The sequence below is a fragment of the Astatotilapia calliptera genome, chromosome 15 (genome assembly GCF_900246225.1).
Source record: "Astatotilapia calliptera chromosome 15, fAstCal1.2, whole genome shotgun sequence".
Classification (NCBI taxonomy): Eukaryota; Metazoa; Chordata; class Actinopteri; order Cichliformes; family Cichlidae; genus Astatotilapia; species Astatotilapia calliptera.
Genome location: NC_039316.1, coordinates 24296751 through 24316304, shown reverse-complemented (window position 1 = coordinate 24316304; position 19554 = coordinate 24296751). Strand labels below are relative to the sequence as shown.

The following is a 19554-nucleotide window of genomic DNA, read 5'->3' as shown; positions in this document are numbered from 1 at the left end:
CTCACCACTACAGCCAAAGCATTCCAAAGTTTTACTTTGAAGGAGAAAATTTTCTGCTTCGTCTTTGTGTCTTAATTTTCCAAGTGTTACTTACACTCTGAGAGCAGTGAGCCAGTGTTTGCAGACTAGTCTGCGTTTTCCATGCAAACTACGAGTGACCACAGCCATCTACTGCCCACCCAAGCAGTCACAGAGAGGTTTTTGGTGCAGCACAATATGTCTCTTTGCAACCAGCCTCCTACAACGACTGGGCCAGTCCCTAGGACTTTGTGCCTGAGGCGTCATTAACCATTTCCGGGTCCAAACCGGAATACACCGTGTTCTGACTGAGGGATTAAAACGTGTTCAGGTTAAATATAATAAAATATTAAGCATTAAAATGCGTTATAAAGACAACAGCCTTAATGAACGGAGTAGGAGTTTGGACTGGAAGCAGGATTTATATGTCATCCGTTAACAACAAGATTCAATGGACTCCACAGCATCAACTTAATATTTCAGATGGAAATGTTTAATTTGCATAGCATAGTAATAAAAACTTAGAAATCCTAACAAATTCATTAGATTATGACTTAAATGTGTTTCAAATGGCTGTATGCTGCCCTTGGATGATGCTGCCTAAATAGAGTAAAAGAGAAGTGAGAGTTTTTACTTCAAATCAAGCTTCATGTTTGATCTGAGTAGCAATGAAACCAAATCACACTGCAGAGAGAGACACGCTCAGTTTGATTAACAGCTGAGCTGGTCATTAAATAAAATGCATGTTCTGCGGTTGAAAATAAAAACATTGCATGTCTGAAGCTTTGTACTCGCAGGAGCTGAGCGTCTGCTCATTTGTGCCTCGGCTGTGAAGGAGGGACCGTTTGATTACATGCAGATAAACCGCAGTGGAAAGTTGTAAATCAGTCAGGTTCAGGCTCGAGGTGCTTCTCACAGGAGTTAAATAAATAGTCTGTTTGGTGTAATCTGCTGACAGTCTAGGTAATTTTTTTCTCTTTCCTCTGCAGGTATTTTGAACATTTGCAGTATTTGCAGATCTTCTCTGATATCTGTGGCTTCAGGACAGAGGCTGATTTTGGTGCATGTGCAGAGTTGCTGTAGCTGCAGTTTCATACCTGCCCACCTCATTTTCTCCGCTTTTTCTTTTCTCTGCAGACACAAAGACGGCTATTCCCTCCCAGCCCTTTCCAGTTAAGAGAATATAAAGGATCGGACGGCACATGAGAACACCACCACAGGTGAGAGGGGACTGGTTTGTGTCCTTCATGTAGACTCGTGTGCTGCAGCCAGGAGAGAACATGATGCACACTCAGCAGGACTTCATTGTGTAAAGTGGAGCTGATTAAGAAGTGGTAGTGTTATCAGATGATGCAGAGACCTTCCTCCTCCTTCTCCCAGTGTGAGATTAGCTCTAAACCCAAACACGAACACCTGTGTACGCCTTTACAGCACGATAAAATAATCACAGTAAGATAATCTGTCCTGCTAGTCTAAACCCCCGATTGGTTTAAAGCTGCTGTGTGTTTAGGCAGATGACCAGTGAGTAATTAAACCTCCCAAAGGAGGACGACTAAACCCTGACCTGACGCTGCTGTTTAGTACAAACTGTCCTGAGCCCACCTTTTACCTCCTCTCTGATCCTCTTTCGGGGTCTGAGTCGCCACAAAGCTGCGAGGTAATTTCAGAGCATCTCCCCCCAACAAGAAAAACCCTGGAAACCACATCTCTGAAAGGCTTTCAGAGGAAGATAAACCACGACAGCGGCTTGCAGCCTCCACCAGGGTCACACGCCTTAAAGTCTTTGTTCTGCTGTGCTGGCTCCTACATCACTCCGTGTACGTTTAGAAAGAGATTCTGAACCCTTGAAAAGGCTGAAGAGTTTACTGCTGAGATTAACTGCAACACCGGAGAAGTTTGAGGGCAGAAAGCAGCATTTTGGATCCACAGTTACTGGAAAAATATTTATTTTACAGGGCTCTGGAAGTGGATGTACTTAACTGCTTAATTAAATTAATTAAATTCTATTCTTAAATACTTTTGTAATCTGTTGATTTCAGTTTTATTTATATGAAATCTCAAAATAAATTTAAAAAAGCCTGGTAGTGTAATGTAGCTCCAGTTTTTCTCCCCTGAAACTTAAACTTACCACTGCTGTTTGTTTCATATAAATAATGAAAGTACCAATTTTCTGTAATATTAATGGAGGAGAAACCACAACTGAATGACAAGAAAACTCAACACTGAGACTTGGCTTTGAGTTCCATGAATATTGAAAACAAAACCTGCACTGAATACATCTTGGTGTCTGGAGCTCTCCCAAACCCACATGAATAATTACAGGGGACATTAAGCTACAGTGATGATAGGGACAGCTAATAAATCTCCCTTCTTTGACTGTGTAAGTTTGTGGATTTTGTAAACGATGGACCACAAATCGAGAGAGTTTATTGATATGTCACATCGACCAAAGTGCTGCAAAAATATTAAAACAAATGAAGCCATTAAGAAGCAATTAAAACCATCGGGTAAACAAATCAAGCCATTAAAGGCAATTAAGAAAGCCCATCGTGTGGTAATCTACAGGGCTCGTTAACAGTGTAGGGTAAAACTGGTCCTAATCCGGGAAAGTTTGAGGGTAGATGTCCTGATATGGAAAGAAAAACTGTTTCAAGATTTATAGCAGAAAAAAGTAATCACTAATTTGTTATGTAAAGCATAAATTTACCTATTTATTGTTATACTTTTTTTCTGGCTGTGGTGCCAAAGTTTTAATTCCCCAAAGGCTGCTCAACGACTGACATGTAAAACACCGATCTTGTTTCTTGTCTCTTTGAAACAGGAACTCGGACTCATCGCGGCCTCATTCAGTCACTCGGTTTAAATTCAAGTTGATGCAGAGCTGAGGAGGTTTCGGGACAAACCGCTGGCTTCTACACTCCCCAGCGCTCTGAGCTTCATACCAGAGGACAACCAGCCATCGGGGAAAACAAACGTTTAGGCCATTTTAAAAATGTCAGAAAGCTGTCGTCTGCAGCTGACGATGAAGAGGAGCTCAGGGGACGACCACAGCATCGATCGGGTTGATATCGATTGACCCTGGACTGCTTTTATATATGCCTGCTGACTCTATATGTCTGTAGGCTGTGTGTCACATGATTAGGAAGTAATCTGATGGTTCCCCCAGATGTTAATGCAATTTACAAAAAAAAAAAAAGGTCTCCAGTGGTGGGTAGCAATTTGTTTCATACCAGCATAATTTTATGATGTTCAGATAATATTTTCTAGATAAATAATAGAGATGTTCTTTAACTTCCTATTGTACACCTGAACCTTATATATCGAGTGAAGATGCAGTAGTGATAAAAAAAAGTTATTACTTTTCTATCAAGTTTGATTCAAAGGACATTTGGATGCTTAACGAGGTTAAAATATCCAGTATTTATTCTTTCTCTCATCCCTTATTAGATTTATTATGCCCCATATTTAATTTTTGTAATGTTTTATGGTCTCGTCTTAATCCCAAGGTTGGGAATCTAGAGCTTTAAACTATGGCTAGCCGCAGTGCAGTGCTGAGCTAATGCTGATTGCTCAAGACTCCGCGTTAGTAAAACGTGTATGCATTGGCCAACCTTGATGTTAATACCTGGATCCTTTAAGATGTAGCCACAGGGTTTTTCTTGGATGTTACTGCAGAAATTAAGCTGTGGGAATACTTCCATGTTTTTTTGCAAGATGATTTACACTTTAATGAAACACTAACAAACTGTTGACAAACTGTTGTAAAATTACGGAGTTCCTGTATTTGCTGTGAAAATGTTGAGGATTACCATCACACCTTCTCTGCCACATGTAGTGGCTTCAAAATCCAGGAGTTTGGGTGATTACAGAATAGTTGTATCTATTTTATGATGTAGAACAAAACATGAAATCAGGTGACCCATCAATGGTTAAGGTTTGATTTTGCTTCAGCCTTGTTAAATAAGCAGATCGTTTAGAAATGAAAAGCTATTATCTTTTAAATGTGTTGTCACAAACTGAACATTACACTCACTGTGTGCTAGCTGCTAGTATTAAACATTAAATCTACAGTTACAACAAAACCTAAATAAAAATCCACCCACTTCCTTGACCTAACCCCGAACCCTTCTATAACAAAACCACAGTTAACCAAAGACATTTTTTCAGGCGTCAAAAAATAAACCTTTAACAAGACCCACAGAGTTTTTCATGTAACACTATGTATGTGATTGTGTTTTCGGCATGGTAGTCATAAATCAAACACAGTACTTAGTGTTTGTTTCTTGTTTGCAGTTTTTGGTTGTGACTGTAATGCTAACTGCTAAAATTTAAAACTTTTTAGTCTTCTAATAATACATTTAACAGTGACAGAAACAATTCAACACAGCTAAACATAAAACAATACCACAAGCCATTTAGCATAAAGGCCCAATAAAAATATGGTGCTTTTAGCTAGTTAACAACTTTTGCATGAGTTTGTGGTTCTGTCTTTTTTGCTACCTAGCTAACATGGCGACTACTTAAAAGTATTGAGCATTCTCAACATTTGGACTGTTTTAATTTCACTATCCCTGTTACTATGGTCGCTGACAACAATTTGACAGCAAAAGTGTAAAGTACACAATTTGAGATGCAGTGCAGTTGTCTACAGCTACAATAACTGATCAAAGGTGGCACCATTAGTGGGTGGCTGAATGCTAACATAGTGCCCGCTTTATTGAATACGTTTCTAACATTTGCATGCTAGCATACTAACATTTTACAGCAGAGCTGGGAGAGAATTAATTTGATCAGGTGGTGGCGCTAGAGGAACTGTCAGAGGATAACCAACGTTTTTATTGTTCATCCATGATAGTACATATAGCTCTCAAAGTTCTAAATATATGCAACATGGATTCATGGATTTATCCTTTGTGTACATGCATTAACTATCCTTAATGTAATATTAGCTCTTACATGCTCTGACAGACACCGTGAACTAGAAACGTTTACCGTGTAACTCTTGGTGTTATCTAATTGTTCCCTACATTGTGATATTTCTGTAATTTTTATTTACATTCTGCTGCTATTACACAGGAAGTCAAGCAATACGCAAAACCCCCCTAAAGTTCATTGAGGGGATTAATTTGAACTCAAGTACCGCATACCATCAAAGGTGCGACTTGCACACCTGTGAAATGTACATTTGAGTCAGTTTAGAGGCTTAGAAGTGGATGTAGTTGCCATAAACTTAAACTGCACTGCAAAGAGTTAGTAAATTGAGCTAGCTGAAAACCATGTTGCAGCAACAAAGCTAGTAATATATCCTTTGGATTAGGATTATTTGTCATTGTTTGGTTAGAAAGCATGGATGAACTTTTAGTTATTAGACAGTTAAACAGGACGCCAGTTATAAACTTTCTCTTGCGTGATGCATTTACATATGTTAGTCTATATTATGGTGCAAATTTGCACCAACATGAACTGGTAGTGGTCAGTTTACATGAGTTAAACTGTCAAATCTGATGTTGTTTCAGGGCAGCTGGAGCTATACAGTTCAAATTCACTTTTACACAGAGACGAGAAAAAAAAGTTAAGAGCTTGGAGTAAATGAAGTTGTCATAGACTTTCCTTTGCAAAAAAAAAAAAAAAAAAAAAAAAGGTGAACAGTCAGCAGTGTTAATGTTTGTCTAAAAACAAGTAAACCCTAGGACACAGCAATTTGTCCACGCTAGCACGTAAGCTAATATTATGTAGAGAAAAAAAAAAACGGAATTCTGATTGACATCAACAAAAAATGTATATAATTTATATGTAAGTGCTTATTACACTGGGCACAGGAAAACAAATATTTTGGAAATCTGTCAGAAATATTTGCTTAAAACTAAAAATTATATGGTTTATTAGTCAAACTGAAAACTGATGTGGTTTTGCCCAAATGTAAGCCGCCATGCAGTTCTATTCTGAAAAGCCAGAAATGAATCAAACAGAACGTTCAGTTCGTCATTCTGCTCAGCAATGCAAGTAAATAACTGTAATTTGGCATTTTAAAGAACAAATTATTTGCATTTTTTTGGTTAAAAAAATGCATGGATAACAATAATTAACAATAACAATAAGCATCCCAATGCAACGGTATTCATGTTTGATGTGAACACACCATAAAACTGGTGAGCGGGCCCTGTAAATCTCTTCCTGCTGAGAGGCTCGGGACACATTTTTCATTGTGTTAGAAACTGAAAAAAAAAAAAACAGAACAAAAGAAGCTTTTTGTTTTTAGTTTCATTTATATGGCGTTATACTTGTAAATGAATTCTGTGGAGTCAAATGATCTTCCATTAAAGTCGTAGGTAGTAAGACCAAATCTTACCTTTCTCAGGATTAATCTTACTCGCACGGATCATGTCACAGATCAAACCGATACTTAAACTTCCCAAATGCTGTCGTCTTATTGATGTAAACACTGTTCGCTGTTTTTGTCTCAAATCAATGCATCTACTGATGGTTATTGCTGCTTGTGTGGGGAGGGAAGCCTCCCCCAATGACTGTAATGTGGACTTTTCTTATTTAAAGTCTTAAAATATTATGTGTTTGTTTCACAATCAGTAGTTGAAAATACAAAACTGTGCTGAATAAAACTCCATCTTCTTCATTTTGAAAGCATTTTCTCTGAGGTGGAAAAGAGGAGGCGAGAGGTGAGTGAAACATGGAATGCTTTTATTCATCCGTTAGAGATCAGCGTTAGAAAAATGACAGTGGACAAAGGCAGTGCTTCCCCAGGAATGATTGCAATGTGTGGCGAGAAACAGATCGCAGCAAATCCACAAGACTTTCTTTGCATGTTATGGAGGAAAATATCTCGAGGTCATCACTTGGTTAAAACAAACACTGAGGTCTTAATGACGGCAAAGCTCAGAGCGCGTCCCCTTTACACTCAGCATTAACACGTGTACTGGCACATTATATACAAATGCCAAGCTTGGTGAAGTTGATCTTTGTATTTGGTACAGATTTTACTGAAGAAATTTGAGGTTTTCTGACCTGCTTCAAACACGGCTGGAATCCTTACAAATGAAAATTCCTGGACCAGTCTGATTTTCCATGTTGATGTTTTTTAAAGCTATTATTTGGCAAAATGAATCATGAAGATTATACGGTCTCCAAGATAGTCCTGCTGCAGTTCCCCCCACACTGATGATGGGCCTTTTCCCCAGCAAAACATTTTGTGTCTATCAACAATGGCCGCAGTCCACTCGGCTCCTGGTTCAGTGCGATGGCTTAGTAAATGGAACCGAGCTAGGTCAACATGTCTGCTGTGGAAGAGGCCCACACACCAAGCTCGCAGTGGGTCCAAAATTGTAATCTGACCCTCTGATCAGTTTGGTTGGCATTTCTAGTCTTTCTCTGGCTCCAGTAGGCAAGACTGTACGCAGCTTTTAACAGGAAATGTCCCAAAAGGACTCACTTAACTATTGATAGCAGTCGTTCTAACCTAATTAGTACCCAAATGGTATGATTTCATCAATTGTTGATGTTGACGTGTGATATATGGTTTTTGATGACCTTATATTGTTGCATGTCTCAGATACAAATTGGGCCTCGTTTGTTTACGATGTGGGAATTAAATTCCCCTTTTCAGTGATCGTGCTCAGAGCCCAATGCCAAAAACCTGAGTCAGCCTCTTTTGTGATAATTCAGGTTTTGTATAGCCAGCTAAAGCAGCTAAAACAAAAGCCTGGCTATGCAGAGCATGCTTATATTAAACCCCTCTGCTACATGCAGTTGTTTATATAATCTACTTCTGAGATTAATAAAGTAATGTTTAAATCAAGTTTTAGGTTCTTTTTAAATTTAGCTGGTGGTAAGTGAGCCGTCTTCATCAACTATCAGATCCATCCTGGCTGTGCTGTTATCGCTGTCTGTAAAGGGGTTCGGCTACTTTGCAACAAGACAGATGTTCATGCTTTCAGACAATCTCAGCTACATTTTTCTTGTGCAGAGCATCAAAGGGGGAACAGAAAGCTTGGGAACAAACAGGCTCGGGGGAATAACGCAGTGCGACGTCACCACAGATTGTCTGTCATTGTTGTTTTTTTTTTCTTCTAAGTAATGACAAAAGAGGCCTGTTTTTTCCTTCTTAGCTGAGTTTGTGTGATTTATTGCTTGACGATCTCATGTGCCCAAGCCGATGAAGTAGAAACTGTTCTTTGAAAAATAAACTTTTACATTCCAGTAGGAATAACACTGCTGTCTGCACATACCGCCCTATAGAAAATATTCAGTGTTATATGAATGTTCCAGTTTGAGGCCAAGTACCAGTGCATCGTAGAGTTCGTGCTCGAAAGCTTCTCACACAGCAGGGAAATGTCCAGTCTGACAGAATATCTTAACAACTGATTCCAAACCATATTGTTTTGTGCTACCTTGGGATTCGCTGCACTTGCAAATTACTAAACAAATCAAATTCAAAGTGTTGAAGCATGGCTGAGTTATTCGGGTCTCTTTTTGCGGCGCTGATCTGTTCTGAAAAACACCACGAACACGTGGAGTCGTATCTCAGCACTCAGCAGTTGCATAATTAATTCACATTTTCTGCTCGGCTCCTTAAACAGAAATTAATCATGGATGGGGCTCCGCTAATGAGGAAAAAAACCAAAAACAAGGTTTCATGTCCGGAGCCACGTTTGGTCTCAAAAGGTTTTTGGACCCTTTACTAATTTAAATCACATACGATGAGAAGAAACAAAAGAATCACGACATGAAAAAATCAACAAGGTCTCAAGTTACATTCAGCTGGAAAAACAGGAGGTAATAAAAAAAAAAAGTATTTGTAAATATTGGATTTAATTCGGTGGAATAATCGGACACCCATGCATGCAGCCTCGTGGTGAGAGCTTGCAGCTCCTTGTGCGAGTTTCTCTTTTTCACCCTCCAATAACCGCATGAAGACGACGTAAACAGCAGCTTTTAAGTCGGAGCGGGATCACCAGCTAGCTGTTAAGACGGAAGCGACACACCTGTGAGATTTCAGTGTAATCATCAGGATCATCAGGAATGCATAATTACAGAGGAATTAAACTTGTTCTGGGGAGGCAGCTTTGAATAAACAAACAGAAAGTCCTACCTTTCAGCATTTAAACCCTGTTAAAGTAGTATTAAGGCCTCATAGTTAGACTTACAGAAATGTTGGAAAACAACCGGATGTGATCATTTAGCATGATTTTTCGTTTCTGCATAGGGTTCAATGCAAAACTTCCCCGCCCTGCCCCCACTGAGGAACCAAAAGCCAGTGAGAACGAAAACTCATCAAACGGAGGAAAAACAAAAGGACAGTTGAGAAAAACAAAACGCCGTTCACGTCGAACGCCCTGGAGTCAGAACCTGTGCAGCGCGCCCGCACTCCATCTGTGTCAGGTAGCTGGTGCATTCGTCCCTTTGTTTGCAGCGCGAAGCCCCGCCTCCGGGCCCCGTCACTTGAACATGCTCTGCAGCATGGCTGTGGCGTAGGTGGGCCGCGCCTGCCGGCTCTCGATGGCGCTGCGGAGGTACTGGATCCCGCCGCAGCGTTCCCAGATCTCCTCGAACTGCCGGGGGAGGATCTCGGCACCCCGCTTCCTCGAGAGGCCCGTCTCCTCCAGGCTCAGCTCGCACATCTCCATGTCGTCCTTTCCTGTGAGAAGAAACGAGTCAGAAAAGAAAAAAAAGACGTGAAACGCAGTGATGAGGAACTCAAACAAGGCCAACTGCACTGTCAACAAAAATGCTTGCAGAATAGTTTCACACTGGAAAACCACCACGAGTCTGTGGCAATAGTTCACATCTCTCATTTGGAAGTTTTACTTAACTGAGAGAACCAAGTGCAGATGCCTGTTATATAAAGAAATGTATTTCTCTCCGGATAGCAAAGTCATTTTAGCCATTTTTCTTCTTTCAATGCATTCATTTAATTATTTACTATTTTAGATCCTCTCCGATTCTAAGTTTGCTCAAAGTTTAATACAAAGTTAAAGAATAAATTAGTTAAAGTGTAAAGCTGCTATTAGTCTCAAATAGGAAAACAATGGGAGAGATGTCTATGAGAGTTATAAACCCTTTAAAGAAAAATATAAAAGTTGTGTTAATAATAAATGCCACAAAATAAATGTAAAGCTAAATATGATTGCATATTTACACAAATCAGTTTGATATTTAACAAAAATATCAAACTTAAATAAAATGTTGAATGCTAACATCTTGAACACATTTCTTTGTTGTGCATATTGTTATATAATGCTAAACTAACGTTCGTAAGGTTAGCAGCCTTAACAGCCTTTGTTTAAAAAATGTAAGAATTTTTAACTTCCTCTGAAATATTTTGTTACGACACGAGAATAATGTTGATAATAATGTTCTGATACAGTATATATATATTTTTTTACCATGTTAATAGCTCAAATGTATGTACTTAGCATGTTAGCATGCTAAAATACTAAATGTATAAATGTTGTTAAACTGCACCATAAACTAAAAAAGTTTTTTATCTCTAAAATGGGGAGAAATTATGGTGGTAAAATTAGACATTATTGTGAAACATGTTGACAACTGACAAAAAACCCAGAGCTGCTGCTAGCATATCTAAAATGTTAGCTAAAAATAACGTCATCTTAAATAGAGATTATGTAAATGGGGTTTAAATGTGAACAAAGGGAAAAAAACACAATACAAAGTTTTTCTAAATATTTCACCAATAATCTTTTTTTATAGATGTGGTTGCTATCTACTTTTACATTAGAGGCTTAAACACAGCCAAAGTTTCAAATAATGAGTTAAAAGTAGCTAAAAGTAATTTTGCTTCATTTTCAACAGGAACAGCAGACAAACATCGTGACTGCCGCAAAGTACGAGCAGTACAACTGACAAGCTCCTGGTGCTGCCGGCAGGCTTCCAGAAGCTGGCCAATTAGATGTTTGGGGGTCTTTAAAGGAAGGGCCCCTCAAGGAGACAAACGCTAATACAGAGCATATTTATACTCAATTTCAGCTCTTTTAGCAGACCAAATGTTCCCAGTTAGTGCAAATACACCTCTGTAATACTAAAAAACTATACAGCAGTACAACACTGAAAATTAAAAACCAACAACCAAAATTTTATGGGCAGAAACATGAATTGCGTGTTTAGGTTAACTAAACCCTCTTAAGAGTCCCAGAATGAAAATGGCCCTGAATGATACTGCCTCTTAATATCTGAAATCACAGAGTGTTTAAGGCCCACTTTAACAGTCTGAATTAAATCTGTAGCCCTAGAAGCATTCAATGCCTTTATTCCACCAAACATATTCAATGCTTGCAATTTACATTCAGTGTGTATCTACAGCTGTTAAGGCAATAACAAGTTGCAGCAGTGTGCTCTCTGAGTGTCATATGAGGCAGTTACTCACCCACATACTGACGCCGTCTGAACACAGCGGCTGCAAAACAGCAGCTATTTCCCTACGACATGAGCTTTCTGAGACCGACGACCTCACAGTGTTCAAATCACACATCCTGCACAGCCGTGACTCGCTTTCATAAAGCCTCAAACCCACAGACGAGTGCAGCCCTCAGAGCCAAATTAAAGTTGAGAAATATGCTGCTAGGAGTTGTGATGTTTGAACTCATCAGCACACATATGCTCAGACAGGTGGGTGAACAAAACAAACGCTTCGTTTTTTCCTTCTTTACTGTTGTTGTACTCGTCATTTGGTACAATCTGCGATTTTACAGCTTGTTCTGACACAAACACTCACTCAGGCGCTTTCATTTAATTTGGCAAATTGTGGGAGGATGCAGCAGCATCTGTGGATATCTGTTATATTATGTTATCAATAGAATACAAATATTACACTTTGCTCTGACAAATGTTGGAGTTTCAAACCTTTTTTCTTTAATGCAACTGGAAAAAGATTCCAGATTGTTTTTCTTTGAAGTGCTCTGTATAGAGGACAATTAAAGAAATCCCAGGCACACTTTAACAATTCAAAGTAAATGTTTATCCCCAGTTAAACATTTACTTTCATAAAATCTCTTTTAGACACGGGAATTAAAGAGCAGCATATCAGGTCAATCAAGGGATTACATTTAAGTAAAAACTGAATGTTATCGACAAGGTAAACTGTTGGAATGAGGGAAATTTCTGAGGAAAAAAAAAGGAAGGCATTTATGAAAGGCACATATTCAGGAGGCTTGCAGCTGGATAGCGTAGTGGTAAGACTGCACGGCTTTGGAATGGGATTCGCAAGTGCGATTCCCACCTGGGGGCGCCTGTATCCAGTAAGGGTCCTAGGCTAGACCCTCTCTACAGACAAATATGAAATATGATAAATATGAAGTGAGGTGTTGAGGAAAATTGACGGCGAAACAAGTAGTGTTGCAACATTTGGAGTATTTAAAAGTAGAAAGGGAGGCAGCGCCTTCAGTTTTCAGGCCCCTCCTCTATGGAGCTTCCCATTTGGATTCAGGAGACACTCTACTTTTGAGATTAGGTTTAAACCTTTCCCTTTTGCTAAAGCATATAGTCATGGCTGGATCAGCTGACCCTGAATCCTCTCTTAGTAACTCTGGATAGGTGTAAGCTGCTGGGGGATTCCCATGATGCACTGGGTGTTTCTTCTTCACTCCCTATGTGTTAATCGACCTCTCTGCATTAAATCATTCTTGTTATTAATCTCTTAATCCTGTTAAAAGGGAGTTTTTCCTTCCCACTGTCACCAAAGTGCTTGCTTATAGGGAGTCATATGATTGTTGGGTTTTTCTCTGTATGTATTATTGTAGGGTCTACCTTATAATATAAAGCGCCTTGAGGCGACTGTTGTTGTGATTTGGCGCTGTATAAATTAAATTAAATTGAATTGAACTGAATAAAGTCATGTAGAATGAAAACTGCAGCGTATCGCTCTAATGTTCTGATAAAAGCTGACGCATGATTTCTGGCATTCTCGAAGGAGAGCTCGTCAAATCGCGGTTGATGATTCGTTGCACGGGCCTCCTAAAAATAAAAGCCTCTGCGTCTCTACGGAGAACAACCTGATGGTGCATTATGACTCGAATATAATCAATCTGCTGCACTCGCACAAAGTCAAAGTCTTGAACATTGATTAACAGCGAAGTGCTGCTTCTGATTTCATTTCTTTCTGTGGCTGTCGCAGAATCAACTCATCGATTTTCCTCTCCACCTCCACCCTTTCTTCTCGTTTTTTCTTCTACTCTTTAACTGCTTGTTTCCTTATGCCTGTGTAACCCACATAAAAATAAAAAGAACTGCGTCTATAACTAAATTGGAATCTTAAATTCCAACCGGAGCGTGTCCGTGAAGGCATCGTGCGTCATGACGCACGCCACGCCGCGAGGCTGCACATGCCTGTTGTGACCAATCACATTCGCGAGGCACCGATATATGCCTTCCGGGTTGTCGCTTCGAAACGACGCGGGGGAGAGGCGTTAGCGGATGGAAGCAACAGGTACGTGGGGCGAGCGCTTTTCGCTGTTTACTATCTTGACTTGTTTTGAATTAATTGTGGATTGCGTTCAACAGTATTTTGATACCGCCGTGGGTAGATGCGTGGGGCTCGTATGTGACATCGCACGTAGTGAATGGTGAGTGAGTCTGAATGTTTGTTTGTTTGTGTAACCTGTATCAGTATGCCAGTGCTATTAGCTGATGGGATGGCTGAGGCTTACTGTATTACTACTGCTCTCACTTTATGTGGCTGTAGTTTTGTTATTTGAGATTGTCATTTGTTTTAGTTCATTACAATGGTTGGATATGTATTTGTTGTATTTTCTCATGGATTTTATGTGTACACTGGAACTAAAGCTAGCTTGGGAAGTTTAGATGAATTTTGCTAATAGTGGTTTTGTGATTATAGTGCAGGCTAGTGGTGCCCTGGAGAGACCACAGCGACACCACTACTTTGGATGGCGAGCTAGGCCCAACGAGCCAGAACCCCAGCTACAACTTCCTGCGGTCTGGTAGGAGGCGGCTGCGGCCTACACTCTCCCCTCTTGGTTTAGTCCCCTAAATCTCACTTCTGAGATTTCAGCTTTGGAATCTTAGTGCTGATCATCCTACTTCAAATTTCAACCTGTCTAGACTGTCATACGCGTTGGACTTATATCACTCATGAAATAAACTTTATGGACATTGTTGCCAGAGGTTGGACGAGGTTCCTGCACTGCCGTGCAGCGGATATTTTACAAGCTTGAATTGTTTTATTTTTTCCTTGTCTGCAGATTTTGTAAATATTGGTGTTTGGTAATTGCACTTTATTTTCACTATAAATAACAATTGTAATCACAATATCTGTGGTTGTACGTTTATTGTACTTCACTCACCTCCTAGAGCCGAATCTGATATCTTCTGAATTAGCCCAACTATTCATAACCAACTTAAATTATTTTAGCTTATGTACTTGCTACACCTGTCACTCACTCTGTCATACTGTGATGCAGCCCAATGGGTGGTGTAACTGTGTTTAACTTGGTGCATATATATGTTGTTTCATTTAGTCTGTAGATGGATAGACTCTCAAAGAACAGAATAACCTGGCCACTGTCGACTAACATATGTGTGCAGAAATGTTTCCAACACAGGTGAATGTATAACGTAAGGTAAAGACAGAGATTTATTTCCATGCTCAGTCTTTGCCTCCCTCAGATATCTGGGTTGTACTGACCTGCCACCAGTAGGATTGGGTGTTTATCGGGATGCAGCTCCATCTGCCTGGCGATCCAGGGTCCGTCGAAGTGCGCGTACCACCAGCCCTTCTTCTTGTTCTGGGGGTCCTTGTACTGGTCGCTCGGCCGGATGAACGGGATGCGGAAGTAGCGCTGCTGCCGGTTCATCGCCACCTCGTACTGCCGGGCCGGTATAGGCGGGGCTGGGTTCTGCTGGGCTGTTGATTGGATGCAGAGGGAAATATATTAAAAAAAAGTTAGGAGTCTTTCATAAATCAGAGACCATGTTTACATGCAGTAGCCTGGGAAGTGGTTATGGTAAATGTAGCTTATCCTGTTTCCTGTTTATCAACCTGTGCATTAACTTATGAAGCAGAGTAAAGACAGAGTTCTTTGCAGACTAAAGATAGACAAAAACATGTTGTTGTTGTTTTTAAAAAAAAATAGTTTTCTACTTGGAGACGAGGGTAAGAATTTCAACAAACCACACTAAGGCTCAGAGGATGTTTAAAACTTTAGTTTTTTGCTTAATGACATGAAAGAAAAGGCTGGAGTTTTATCTGAACTTACTAATTCCAATGTTTACAGCTCGTTTTAGTGTTTTAGCTAAAAGCTGCTCGGCCTTGTTAATTATGCAAGAGACACAATAGTGAGTTGCAGTGAGCATACAGACATTAACAACAGCTGCCTGAGCACAAATTACATCTGACATTCTCAAACTGGACAGTTTAAAGGAATATTTTTGCATTTTACTCAGTAGCACTCCAAACAGCAGCGACCGTTTAGATTAGCATAAAAACTGGAAAAGAGAGGCTGATCCTGGTAAATAATATCTACCTTCAACCTCTGTGAATTCAGTAGATACAGTTTTACATACATTTAATCTGACAAACTTTAAGGTGTTTTAAAGGCACATCTAATTAAAGCCGTAGGGGTGTCATTGGTAGCTTCGTAACCTTCAAGTTTGTCCTTTTTTCTACTAGAAGATCTGGTTACAGGATGCAGCTTCGTGTTTACCAGCTGACATGAAAGTCTTTTAAGGCAAACTTGCATATACCAAATCTGCAATTAAAGTACATTAAAATGCAAGTGATTAAAAAAAAGCTTGACCTGTGTTGAGTTTAAATGATCTTGTTCTTGACATCAACACAGCACTGTAAGTCAGAGGCTGCTTGACCTTGCGTCAGTATTCCCCTAAACATACTTAGAAAACAGGAAATACTTTGTATCAATAGGTAACTTCACATCTGAGCAGACAAGTATCACATGTGGAGTTCCCCGAGGTTCCATCTTGGGACCCCTTCTGTTTAACATCTACATGCTCCCACTGGCACAGATTATAAAGAACAACAAAATAAACTACCACAGCTATGCAGATGACACAAATATATATCACAATGTCACCAGGAGACCGAGGCCCTGTACAGGCTCTTGGTAAATGCATTGAGGAAATTAATGACTGGTTGTGCCACAATTTTCTCCAGCTAAACAAAAACAAAACTGAAGTAATAGTCTTTGGATCCAAAGAAAAACGATTACAGGTCACCAGAGAACTTCAATCTATACACCTAAAAACCACAAACCAGGCGAGAAATTTGGGTGTAGTGATGGATGCAGACCTAACTTAGAAAAACACATTAAGACAATAACAAAATCAGCTTACTATCACCTCAAGAATATTTCAAGGATAAAAGATCTGATGTCTTGGACCTGGAAAAACTAGTCCATGCATTCATCTTTAGTAGGCTTGATTACTGTAACAGCCTCTTTACAGGTCTACCTAAAAAAAAAAATCAGTCAGACAACTACAGCTCATTCAGAACTCTGCTGCTCGAGTCCTCACTAAGACCAAAAAAGTGGACCACATCAGTCCAGCTCTGAGGTCCTTACACTGGCTGCCTGTCCGTCAGAGGATAGACTTTAAAGTTCTGATGCTGGCCTATAAAGCTCTGAATGGTTTAGGACCAAAATACATCAATGACCTCCTGACCCAGTATGAACCTTCCAGATCCCTCAGGTCATCTGGATCTGGTCTTTTATCAGTTCCCAGAGTCAGAACCAGACACGGAGAAGCTGCATTCAGCTTTTATGCTCCATATATGTGGAACAAACTCCCAGAAAGCCTCAGATCAGCTGAAACACTCAGTTTATTTAAATCCAGGTTGAAGACTCACCCACCCAGCTGCATTTGAATAAAGCACCAAATCCACACTTTTAAGCTTAAATTTCAAAACTTACATTTAACTACTGATTTTATCTACTGTTCTGATTGTATCTACTGTTTTTTTTAATCAATTTTAAATCATGCTTTTTATTTGTTTTTTAATGTCTCTGTAAAGCACTTTGAATCACCTTGTTGTTGAATTGTGCTATATAAATACACTTGCCTTGCCTAAACGATGGGAATCTCAACACAGGAAGTTCAGAAAAAAAGTTAAATCTCTTTTTCCAGCGGTCATCTCCATCAGTGCACTGAGTCATCTTTGAAATGCATGTAAAGTCTGACAGGCCTGCACACTTTTTGGATGAAACAAATCCAAAAGCTTTGTCTGCTGTTTGTGAGGACAGCAACCAGCATAAACTCAGGACGGGCTCATATCTGATTGTTGCTTTTGGCTCTCATGCTTAAATCTTACCCTGCGCTTGTCTACGATTCACATGGACTCCTGACCACGAACCTTCTACTGAAATGCTGCTTTATATCTACAGCTGTTAATACACAGGTCAAGGCTCAGGAACAGGACTAAACACAGAATCTCAATCAGCACAACCTGGTCAAATGTTTGATCTCCTTTTCATATTTCCCATTAACCCACAGCATGTAAACATGAAGCCCCGTCTGCTGTACTCCCATTAGGTCTGAACAAAGAGCCCATTCCCTGGTCTCCATGTCTAAGTGCAGTCAGTGAGTCCTGCTGTTAGAGCTGAGGAGGAAGAGGAGGAGGGTTAGAGATCACAGCAGAGCTGGTGGAAGAGCAAAGAAATCAGCGAGACGTGAAGCAGATGCCAGATGTTTACGAAGGGGTTTGTACACTCGTGAGAAACATTTAAAAAACAATTTGCATCTTTCTAAAAAGTGGAGTGTAAAGTAATACTCTACAGAGATTGAAGAAGCTTCTCTACGTGATAAAGGACATTTAATCTGCAGAAAATCACATTTCAGAAAGAAACTCACAAAATAAAATCTAGTTTTCGATTCATGTCAGCTCGTGTTGATATAAATTGCCTTTTTGTTCCATTTCTCAAGCTGACAAATGGAAGAAAAAGGCAACGTGTTATTTTAAACCTGGTTTCAAACATCTTTAGGTCTGTTTGGTTTTGGTTTTTTGCAACGTTTCAAAAAAAAGTGAGAAAACCATCTTCTACAAAGCAACGCTTTGTTTAGCCGTCACCTACAAACCACCTCAGAAACCAAGAAAACAAACTTCACCTCCAGGCGTCAGCAAACTTCAAAAGAAAAACGCCAAAAAAGAGGGGAAAAAAAAAAATCAGCTTTCTTTGTTTAGAAGAAGCAGCAGAAATGGAGGTTTATCCTTCAGAGAGGTACTTGTGCTGAACTCCCTGCTGCATTCACTCGGCCTGTTGATTACCGTTTGTCGTATTTTAGTACCCGAGGTGACTCAACGAGGGGTCGAGAGGAGGGTTCAGGCTTCAAGGCTGACGAACGCACAGGATAGCACTGACAAAGGGTGGAACTGGTTTCTGTGGATGAATTGCTGCACGCTGCCGTGTACCACGTATGAATGAACAAACTGATGAGTGACCCGAGTCTCCATCTGCCTTTGGAAGTAAGGTAGCTGACGTGTTCTTCCAGATGTCTTCATTGGGAGCAGTTCTGGAACGTTACAGTGAGAATGAGTCCTCATCATCCCTGGACGACATTGTTGATCTGCCTCCATCTGGGCCCAACCCGGCTTACCCACACCAGATCCATCTCCTTCAGGTCGCCATCACAGTTCCATGATGTTTTGGGCCGACGTTCGTTTGTGTTTTCCAGGTGGTGTCCAATTTATGGTGGTAGGCACACCATGCTCTGGCTATTTGTAATGTTGTAGGGATTGATGTTGTGGTTTTGTATTATAACCTCTGTTCTCAGGTTGCACTGCATTGACTTCTAGATGGGTTGGAGTCTCTGAAATGAGCCTGTAATTATCTAGTTTCGTGCTGTACAGTTCTTGCTGATGAGCCATGATAAGTGACACTCTTTACTTGGTCAGTGGGCCATCGGTAACTGCGATTAGTCCATCTGTGTTGGTTCACTTTGGTTTTGGAGGAGCTGATGTTTGCTGCTGCAGATTTAACCTTTAAGGGCAAAATTCAGCCTGAAAATCCAGATACTTGTTTCAAGACTTTCCACATTTTCTCCTGCTTTATACAACATACAGTCCAGACGTCAACAGCTTCACTTGCTAGCTTTAATATTGTTGAAGAGCTTCTTAAATGACTGAGAAAACTGTATTAAAAAACAAAACAAAACAAAAAAACCTCAGCAGGAACAAGCAATAAAACATGTTTTGGTTTCCTCTGGCTGACCTGACCTTTTTTCTCCAGTGTTTTTGAGTTCAAGTCTTGATGACATGATCTACCTCATCTTTAGGGACAATTTCGAATGTATACCTGTTAAAATAAATCTCTTTGGTCACTCAGAGTTCAATCTGCCTGTTGTGCCTTGCTCAGCTGAACAGGCTGTCGTGTATCTAAACTCTTCATTAAGTCTGGAGTGAGGGGAGTGAGCCATCTGCTTCACTGATGACTTCTTTTACTACGTTTCTCTTCCGATCAGCCGGCGTGGCGGCCTTTTCCTCCCGTCACAGCGCAGTAAACATGATGCTATCATCCCTCGCCAAACAGAAGCCAACTACCCTGA

At 40.1% G+C, this 19554-nt stretch overlaps 2 protein-coding genes across 4 annotated transcripts in view; one reads left to right on the top strand and one right to left on the bottom strand.

The window, feature by feature from the left end:
* Positions 1-5658, top strand: part of LOC113037600 (interphotoreceptor matrix proteoglycan 2-like) — a 99382-nt gene extending 93724 nt beyond the window's left edge. For all 3 annotated transcript variants that reach the window (XM_026194847.1, XM_026194845.1, XM_026194848.1), the window contains 2 exons: positions 1156-1238; positions 2840-5658. In XM_026194847.1, the coding sequence (XP_026050632.1) occupies positions 1156-1195 (40 nt within the window). In that variant the 3' untranslated portion in view covers positions 1196-1238; positions 2840-5658. The remainder of the gene's footprint in view (positions 1-1155; positions 1239-2839) is intronic.
* A 1035-nt stretch (positions 5659-6693) lies between these two features.
* The window catches only part of myo6a (myosin VIa), a 128873-nt gene continuing 116012 nt past the window's right edge, over positions 6694-19554 (bottom strand). Inside the window, exons 35-36 of the mRNA XM_026194849.1 lie at positions 14687-14905; positions 6694-9667 (exon numbers count right to left, since the gene is read on the bottom strand). Of these exons, the coding sequence (XP_026050634.1) occupies positions 9468-9667; positions 14687-14905 (419 nt within the window). The 3' untranslated portion in view covers positions 6694-9467. The remainder of the gene's footprint in view (positions 9668-14686; positions 14906-19554) is intronic.